The sequence below is a fragment of the Brienomyrus brachyistius genome, chromosome 7, assembly GCF_023856365.1.
Source record: "Brienomyrus brachyistius isolate T26 chromosome 7, BBRACH_0.4, whole genome shotgun sequence".
NCBI lineage: Eukaryota > Metazoa > Chordata > Actinopteri > Osteoglossiformes > Mormyridae > Brienomyrus > Brienomyrus brachyistius.
In genome coordinates, this window is record NC_064539.1 from 21,207,741 (window position 1) to 21,216,451 (window position 8,711).

Below are 8,711 nucleotides of genomic sequence, written 5' to 3' on the forward strand. Positions count from 1 at the left end.
ATGTGTTCAGTGAATATTCATCAATGTTTTTTAATTAAATGTTCCGGACTGAAGCTATCGATTCATAGCCATTTTTGGACGAGACAGGCAGTAGCGTGAGGCAGGAGCGAGTTGCGGCGAGGCCCCCGACGGAGAGTGTCTGGGTTCGGCTACCTGCGGGAGGGACGGCATGACGCTACCGCAGCCAGGCACGGTCAGACTTAAATCTGGAGACCACCGTGTTTCTCTGACACGCTTTACTATGAACACTAAAACAAGAGTTGATTGAGCGCGAAGTTAGCATACGACGCCAGTCTGATGTGGCGTTAGGCCCGGAAAGCCCCCGGTTTTTAAGCATTCGGCCACAAACAAGCCGATCCTTCCTAAATCGCTTTACAGTATGTATACGCGAGTGAACAAATGTGGCGAGTGCAATGTGCACTTTTGATTTAGATACGAGTATGTGTAATCTTCATAAATGTACAAACATTTAGCTCTATATATGATGGATTGGGCATTTAGGCGTGGTTAAATTAATGTAAAAGCAATTTGTTCACCGCTTTCTGTTTTGATGACAGTCGGTTTCCCAATCAGATTGAAGGCATTACAATCACTAATAGCATGCTTCCGTATTAAAAAGTGGATAATATGTCAGGACGAGCAGGATCTAGTATTAATGTGCCAGTTATTGAGGCGGCTGGTACAACAGCTTTTATAGGTACCTCCCTCAGTCCGGACCCTAACAAGAGCGTGCATGCAACAGCAACGCCGGCGATACTTCCTAACATAATGTATTTCCTTCACATTAAATGTCCAGTTTTGCAGGTTATGATCGCATGTGATGGAGGACGTGAATCCCGTAAACGCCGAGGACTCCCTTATAGAAGGCGTTAGTGACTCTGTCCTTGCTGTAGTCGTTTTATGCGTTGCTTTTCTGGGTGGACTCGTGACACTTGTGTGCAGGTAATTAATCGAAAAGATAGCAGCTCCATTCAGGGTCTGTCGTTGCATTGTCCCATTTCACTCTGATACTGTGTTACTCCGAGCCTCTTGATAGTTACTTGTGTTTTGCGGTATGTCTGTGGTAAAGCCGTATGTCTTTAGTAATTCGGGTGCATGAATGATGATTGTCACTGTAAATCTCTGACATTAATAAACAATAGACGACTTGTTTTGAAGTACTGTCAGCCTGCCAGTCAGAGTAAGGCCAGAGTTCAGGTTATTGGTTGGAGCAGGAAGTCCAACGGGCGGTGTCAGCTGATTATTATTATTTTTTTTACATTTCAGAACTGAGCAGAATATCCACCCAGAAAACCAGGAGCATGTGCAAGCAGTCCGTCGGCATCTTCAGTCAGACCAGGTACGCACTCATGTAAAATTTGTAAAGTTTGTAGGAAATTAATGATTTCTCCTGTTGTTAAAGTAGACTTTCAGTCATGTAGTAAGTAAAAGAAATATGACTGAGAGCTTGGTCTTCTCAAGAACAGACCCTGGAGGCAGGAAAGTGGGGAAGGTATAAACAAAAGGGTGGATAAACAAAATACGTATAAGGGAGGGGAAGGTCGAAAGGCAGTCCTTTAAAACAAATGGAAAGGTGCTGCTTCAGCAAGGCCTGCGAAATAAAGCTGGAGTGTCGTTATGGTCGTACGTCAGAAGATGGAAGAGAGGGTGAGGTGGCAGAGCTGACCAAAACACGCCCCCCCCCCCCCCCCCCCTGCCCCTCCCAGGGGGCCTCTGCTCACCCCCTCCCTATGGCACACCTCAGAGCCAATGTCTAATAAGCACAGTGACCTGTGTGCCCCCTGTGTCCCAGGACACGCCCACAGAGCCTCGGCAGCCCTTCTACACAGACATGTCATGTCCCATCTGCCTGCAGCAGGCCTTGCTGCCTGTGGAAACAAACTGCGGCCATCTTTTCTGTGGTAGGTACTTACCGCACGCATTGCTTTTTCCTTATTCCCCTAACATCAATAACTTGAGCTCGATTTTAAAGACCTACTCTCTGGAGGCCCTCTTAAGTGCCTCCTGAAAGCCTTTTAAAATCCAGGCTGGGCCACAAGTAGAGTAGTGCCTAGTAGATATATATGTCCATTCTTTCCTGTTTTCTCGGTCTCTTCTGTCTGCCAGTTTTCTGAGAGGCACAGTCTTGTTCATTTTCATCTCTTCTTTGAGGTTCCTGCATTATTGCATATTGGCAGTATGGATCCTGGCTGGGTGCCATTAATTGTCCCATCTGCAGACAAACGGTGAGGATCACGTTTTCTGTGAGGTTCCGAGTCACCACGACACCTCAGAGCTAATGAGTGTCACTTTGGTGATTTTAATGGAACTGATCCCGACGCAGGAATTCTTTACCGTGTGGGTATTGACTTCCTCACCGATGGCCCTTTCCCGTTCGGAGACAGGTCACCCTGCTGTTCCACCTCTTCCGACATGATAGCCAGCCCGCTGAGGTTCCGGAGGGTCAGCCGGATCCGGGCCGGATCTTGGAGGACATCAATGACTACAACCGAAGATTTTCAGGCCAGCCAAGATCTGTGAGTGTGTCCTTCTTTCTTCACTGAAACGGCTGCTGAGTCTCTATACTAAGATGACAGTATAGAGGTGATTCATTTTTAAAGCTGCCAAAGATATGAGCCGAATTGGGTTGTTCGTGTAATATGTAGGGTGGTGTTTATGAATAACAAAATACCAATATTCTGGATCAAGTTTTTATCCTTTGTTTGCCCACCGGTTACCTGCTGTAAGGGGATTTGAGTCAGCTTGGGTGGCCTCTTTCACACAAGCTGGTACTCTACATCACGTGATATACTTTTATTTCCTGGGCGCATTGTTCAAAAGATATTCCAACCTGGCTGGAATTGGGAGGGGGGTCATAAAGTGTCCTGTTACTCTTGATTGAGCTTGGTGATGTGTAACGCCCCTTTGCCTCCCAGCTAATGGACCGCCTGCGCGATGTGCCCACCTTGCTCCGGCACGCCTTCAGGGAGATGTTCTCCGTGGGCGGGCTCTTCTGGATGTTCCGTATCCGCATCCTGCTGTGCCTGATGGGGGCGCTGACCTACCTGGTGTCCCCGCTGGACTTCGTCCCCGAGACCCTCTTCGGGCTGCTGGGCTTCATGGATGATCTCTTCGTCATCCTGCTGCTCTTCATCTACATCTCCATCATGTACCGTGAGGTGGTCACCCAGCGGCTGGCAGGCTGACATGGAGACCTTTGAGACTGAGCCCGAATCAGTGATTCCTTCACAGCTGGAATTTTTGTCGGTGGAACCTGCGTTGTATCTGTGTGAGCAGTTTGAACCTCTGTAACTGTTTTTGCCAGATCCTGGTGGCATGAACCCCCCCCCCCCCCCCCCCCCCACCCTCCGTGTGTTTTTTGTTTACTGCTTCCTCCGGGACGCCGATGGCTTTGAACCTGCTTCGCTTCACTTTTATGTTAGATTGTAATTAATTTATTTCTAGAATTCCGTCCACGTTAGCACAAGAAAAGAGCGTGGAGTTCAGGCTGCTCCATCCTGCCATCTGCCGGCTGAGGCAGATGTTTTGAAGTACACTGGAAGCTGTGTGAATTTGTACGATGGGGAGATGTCGTGCTCAGGGTTCCTGGCTGCTGGCAGTGTTTCTGCCGATGTTGCCTTGACTGTTTTGACAGTAATGACTCCCAGGGCAGTGCAAACATCTCATTTTTATTTCGTTGTTTTGAAATAAAGCCTATTCCGAATTGTAGTATGCATTTTGATTCACGTGTGCCTCGTTTCATGAAACGCAAGTCCGAATGGCATCTCCTCTTCTCCTATAATTGGTCGGGTTAATGTTGTTTTTTTTTTTTCTGGTCCAGCCATTTAAAGCCTGATTGCAGTGGTCTTAGAGGCTCTTGACCGAATGTATTTTTGATATGAAACATTTAAAGAAGTATATTTTCACAGATGTTTGTGTTTGGACCCCCCCCCCCCCCCCCCCAATGGTTAGAGATGGAAGGTTTAAATGAGAAGCTAATTAAATTTTAAGCTTGTGTTTGCCAAATCTTCAAAAATGTTTATCATTTTTCATAGAGGGAATAGTTTAAATGAAAAATGTAAAACGTTTTGTTAAACTGACGGCAAGTATTCTTGGCCCCTCTAGATATCATGCATTTAAAAACCCCACTTAGCTAACCCAAAGACAGATGCTTGATGGCCTATCTGATGAGAGCTGCAGCCAAGCCAGAATGGGAAAGTGAGCGGGGAAGGTCCCCACCATAGACTTAGAATCATATTTGTCTATGGGTCCTAACTTCGGCTGGGATCTACAGGGCGTCACGTGTCACGGCGCCGGAATGATGTAGCGAATGGCAAGGCTGCATGCGGTGACGCTGCTTCTCTGTAGCGAATGGGATGACTGCATGCGGTGACGCTGCTCCTCAGAGGCATAAATATCCCGGCAGTGAATGTCTGAGTGAACGTCCAATACGAGCGAGCCCAGGGGATATTGGAAGTGGGGCAACTAAATTAACTGACTGTTCGTACAGAATGTGCGGCTCCATTCAGGGTGGTGTCTAAATTAACTGACGGTAATACTTTACTTCAGAGGGCATGCAGGGTTTCTAACTTTGGTCAGCTGGCTGACGTGGGATTGTCAATTCGAGACAAGTCTGCACACACATGCATAGTCATTTACATAGATATTTTATGAACTTGTAAATAGTCTGTAGGGCTTTTGATGTTGTTAATCTTATAATGGAATAATATAGATTTTCCAGGGCAGATGCATGAGAGTTGGCAATCCTCTCATGCTCACGCAAGAAATCTTACAGCAAATCTGGTATTATTACATTATAAAACTAAAATTTGCTACATCAAAAGCGTTGGGTCAGTTTGCAAACCCTACAGACTACAAGGTAATAAAACGCATGCATGTAAATGAGTGCAGACTTGTCCCGAATTGAAAATCTCAGTTGACAACGTACCCTGTGTATTTCCTGTAATTATTGTATTTGTCCATGATTGGTACTTCAGTAGTAACTCAGTAACTAAATTACATGTGGCCCATCAAGTGAAGCGTCATCTAACCGACTTTTAATACCCATATTTGAGCTCTCTTGAAAAGTGAGTCTCTTCCTCTGCCTTCGACGGTCTGATACCCCAAATCCGTGAAATAAGATGAACTCCTGGTGCGTTACTGAAAGATTGTCCAATATTTCTTCATCATAGTATTAGTTTTTTAATGAAATTTCCGTGCACGCTCACAAAATAGTATTGATCGTTCAGTACACAAGGCGATTTCACACCATCTATCTGTTTTCAGCACTAATGAAGCGATTAATTGAATTAAAGCTTTTAAAAGTGAAACGTTGCAGTAGTAGGTGCAGTAGTAACTGTAGTCCAGGAGGGGGCTGATTACATCATAAACATATTTCTGTGTACTTACTTTTTTGCCGGGAGAAATATTACTAACAAAGTGAAATTTATTCTTTGTCCACACGGAGGAGCCAGCAGATCAGAAAAACGCCACTACATAATTTAGATGTCTCTCAGGAGGTTTAACTTCTACAAGTCGAAATCCTGTCTTCACCTCAATCATCTGAGTGCCATTTTTATTGCAGGGTGGGGTTAGACACTGTAATTTTACAGAGGATGTCATGACTGAGACCTTTAATTCCACCCAAGCTCCCAGGATAGTGACTGTAAATATGGCCACAGTTCCAGCTGGTGATCGGCGGTGACATTTGACAGTAAAACTGTATTATTTGAGCCGCAGTGGACTGAGCTGATAAACGTCACCTGTAATTCACACAGATGACCTGGGGGGCATTTTTTCCTATTGTGTCATGGATATTTCAGAAACGGAAAAATCTTTATTTCAGCCCTAATTCAAAATAAATCTGATCTGGCTGCTGTTTCTTCACTCCCCATCTTAAATCACTCTCACTGTTTCCTGGACGGCTGCTCTGGGTGTTCCCATGGGAACTGGCCACTTATTATCAAAATGATAACTGTGCACATTTCATTAAGCTAATGTGTGTGTGTGTGTGTGGTGTGATTACAGCACGCAGCTGAAGCCAGTCCTCAGCCGAGCGCGGTGACGTCTCTGAGAGGCCACTGCTGCCTAATAACAGGTGTTTCGGAAAAAGGGGGAGGCGACGAGGGCGGCTGTATGCAGATTAAGGACCAGGCGGTGGAGGTTTCCTGCGACGTTCTCCCGTTTGGCGCAGGTAGCGTCACGCTGGGCATCCCGTCTGTGAGGATGAGCGCTCCTTCCCATCCGGCCGCCCACCCGTGTGTGCTGAGTGGAGGAATCATTGCCACAGGAAAGTTAAGGAGCCTCCTGAGATGCGCATTAGCCTGGGTCCTGGGAAATGCGACTGTAATCCTGTAACTCTGTAGGCGACCCATGTGAAAGCTGAACGACAATCGATACAATCTTGCGGGGTGATGACACTTGGAAGCAGCACATGGCTGTTTCCGAGATCTGGGCTCCAGCTCTGCTGCTCCTTAATACGGCTTATATGACAGAATGTCATTTTGCCGTGATATTGCTCTGGCGCTCTGCAGAGATGGTACACAGGCCACTAACCTGACAGACCCCTGACTCAATCTGTAGACTCCATACTGGGGGAGGGCGGGGGCAAGGCTTAGACTGGGAGGGTGGAGAGGGCAGGATCTGAAAAGGCAGGGTTCTCCTTACTGGGAATCATCAGAAGATTCTACCATAGGTATATGATGGATAATAAAGGCGTTTCTCTAGATAGCATTGGATCAGTAAGGGAAAGGAGATACACTCTCAGGGATTGGCAGAATCGTGTGCCCCCCACTCCCGATTCAGGATTCTCCAGTTCATTATCCGTGGTCCCATGTAAGCAGACGGCAGATTTGGTGCGTGGGGATGTGCCACCGAGACCGCTGGTGGGTACCGCTCCCTTTACGACACGCCCATCCCTCAGGAATGCGCTCCTGCTCAGAGCAGAACATTTACACCAGCTGCCGCCTCTCAGATGACAACGCCCAAGACAGCTGGCTTGAGTTTCACTCATAAATCACGCTGCGAGGACAGTTGCACTTTATCTCCAAACCACGGAACGGCCTCCGGCCGATCAGATGGGCCCTCGCAGTGCGACCGCCATGCTATCGGCTCGGCATGTCACCGCGTGGCGGGATCCCCGTGTGACAACGTGACGATGGCCACATGGCTTTTTAAAAAATGAAAAATAAATGAGCCGATGGCACCTGTGCTGAAGGACCTAAAAATAATACCGTGTGACACGGGGCTGCAGCTGTCTGTGAGGGGGTGTCACTAATCATCTCTGTGACCCCCTTCTGTATAACACAGTGCGTTATGGTTTATATGGATGCCTCCCGGGGTAATCAAAGAGGCAGTGTGCAAGGATACAGACTGCGTACAGGAATACAGTCTGTGTACATGTGCATACAGATGATTATTAATAACTGCGCAGTTTATTAAAGTAAGTGTGTATATCCATCCATCTAGGACTGTCAGCTTTGGTCAGCTGGCTGGAGTGAGATTTTCAATTTGAGACAAATCTGCACACGCATTTACATACATGTAAGAGTTTTATTACCTTGTAAATAGTCTGTAGGGTTTGCAGTACAAACTACCCCGATGCTTCAGATGTAGCCAATTTTAGGTTTATAATGGAATTATTTAGATTTGCACTTTTAGTGTGAGTGTGAGAGTCTGAAAACGTGACTGGCAAAGCCCGCATCCATCCATCGGAGCCTCTGGAGCTCGCAGGGCGTACATGCATACATACAGATCATCATCAATAAGAGAGATGCTTCCTGCATTCCTGCAAATGCAGCTCGTCCCAAAATCAGGAGGCGTGATGGTGACTCAGTCGACTTTGCAGCAGCCTGAAGCATGCAGTAATTAACGTGCGCAGACATATGCCGGGAGACATCTCCTTTGTCAGGCTTTAAAAGACAAGCGTTCTGTTTCTGAAGCTACATCCAGCCCTGGATAACCGAGGAACTGAGCCGTACCAGCAGCTTTCGGATGTCAGTCTGCTGACAAAACTTCCTCATAAATTACAAATGAGGCCTTATTCTGCGCAGTGGAGTAAGCGTGGAGTAAACCTGGGAAATGTCGCCGTCGCTGCCGCCCCAGACAGCTGGTGGTGACCACGCACCCTGGCACGTGGCAGATTCTGGGGGAAAGCAGGGACCCCGCGCCACCTCCCGTTCCACACCACTCGTACTAAACGTGAAATGTATCCAGATGGGTTTCTACTGCCTTGCGGTTCTTGAGTTTACACTGTCCTTCCTGATGAATCCCTTAACAGGCAATAACCGCGTTTCCTTATTTGAGAGAAAAGCCTGGCTCTTTAATTAAAACGTGGTCTAATTTTAGTCCTTTAGCAACATTTTGAAATTATTTGTAGGCTGTGTGTAGGCAAAGGTGCAGGAGAGAGTTTGATATTGGGGGCACACAACAATTTAAATACAAAGATCTATTTATTGGGGGTGGGGGGGGGGGTAAAGCCTTTACTTGCCATTTGCACAAGCAGGATTATAGGTACCTTGGAATTCTTCTCTTTGCCAGTCCTGTCTTGCTTTCTATAGCTTGGGGGTCACAGCACTGGGTCAGCACCGCAGGAGCTGAGGGTTAAGGGCCTTGCTCAAGGGCCCACAGACATGTGACCCTTCTAGGATCGGCAATCTTCCAATCACAGGAACAGAGACATAGCCCACTGAACCGCTCACCACCCTTACACACCACCATGGGCAGAGGGGACT

The 8,711-nt window shown here is 47.1% G+C and overlaps 1 protein-coding gene across 4 annotated transcripts; it reads left to right on the forward strand.

Moving 5' to 3' along the window:
* Window positions 1-48: 48 nt before the first annotated feature.
* On the forward strand, window positions 49-3,708 carry rnf170 (ring finger protein 170). 4 transcript variants are annotated; one of them, XM_049018779.1, is made up of 7 exons: window positions 49-188; window positions 797-942; window positions 1,267-1,339; window positions 1,793-1,901; window positions 2,152-2,225; window positions 2,385-2,516; window positions 2,916-3,708. In XM_049018779.1, the coding sequence occupies exons 2-7, from the start codon at window positions 821-823 to the stop codon at window positions 3,183-3,185; spliced, it is 780 nt and encodes a 259-aa protein (XP_048874736.1). In that variant the 5' UTR covers window positions 49-188; window positions 797-820; the 3' UTR covers window positions 3,186-3,708. The 4 variants fall into 4 exon arrangements, with proteins under 4 accessions (XP_048874736.1, XP_048874739.1, XP_048874735.1 ...); XM_049018778.1 differs by having other exon boundaries at window positions 95-193; XM_049018780.1 differs by having other exon boundaries at window positions 103-193; window positions 805-942.
* Window positions 3,709-8,711: the final 5,003 nt, after the last annotated feature.

What these genes read in the sequence shown, in the direction of transcription:
- rnf170 (XM_049018779.1), top strand. Translation starts at nt 821, where the DNA reads ATGGAGGACGTGAATCCCGTAAACGCCGAGGACTCCCTTATAGAAGGC. An exon ending in CTCGTGACACTTGTGTGCAG is followed by an intron (nt 943 to 1,266) that starts GTAATTAATCGA and finishes TTTACATTTCAG; the next exon opens with AACTGAGCAGAATATCCACC. An exon ending in TTTCAGGCCAGCCAAGATCT is followed by an intron (nt 2,517 to 2,915) that starts GTGAGTGTGTCC and finishes TTTGCCTCCCAG; the next exon opens with CTAATGGACCGCCTGCGCGA.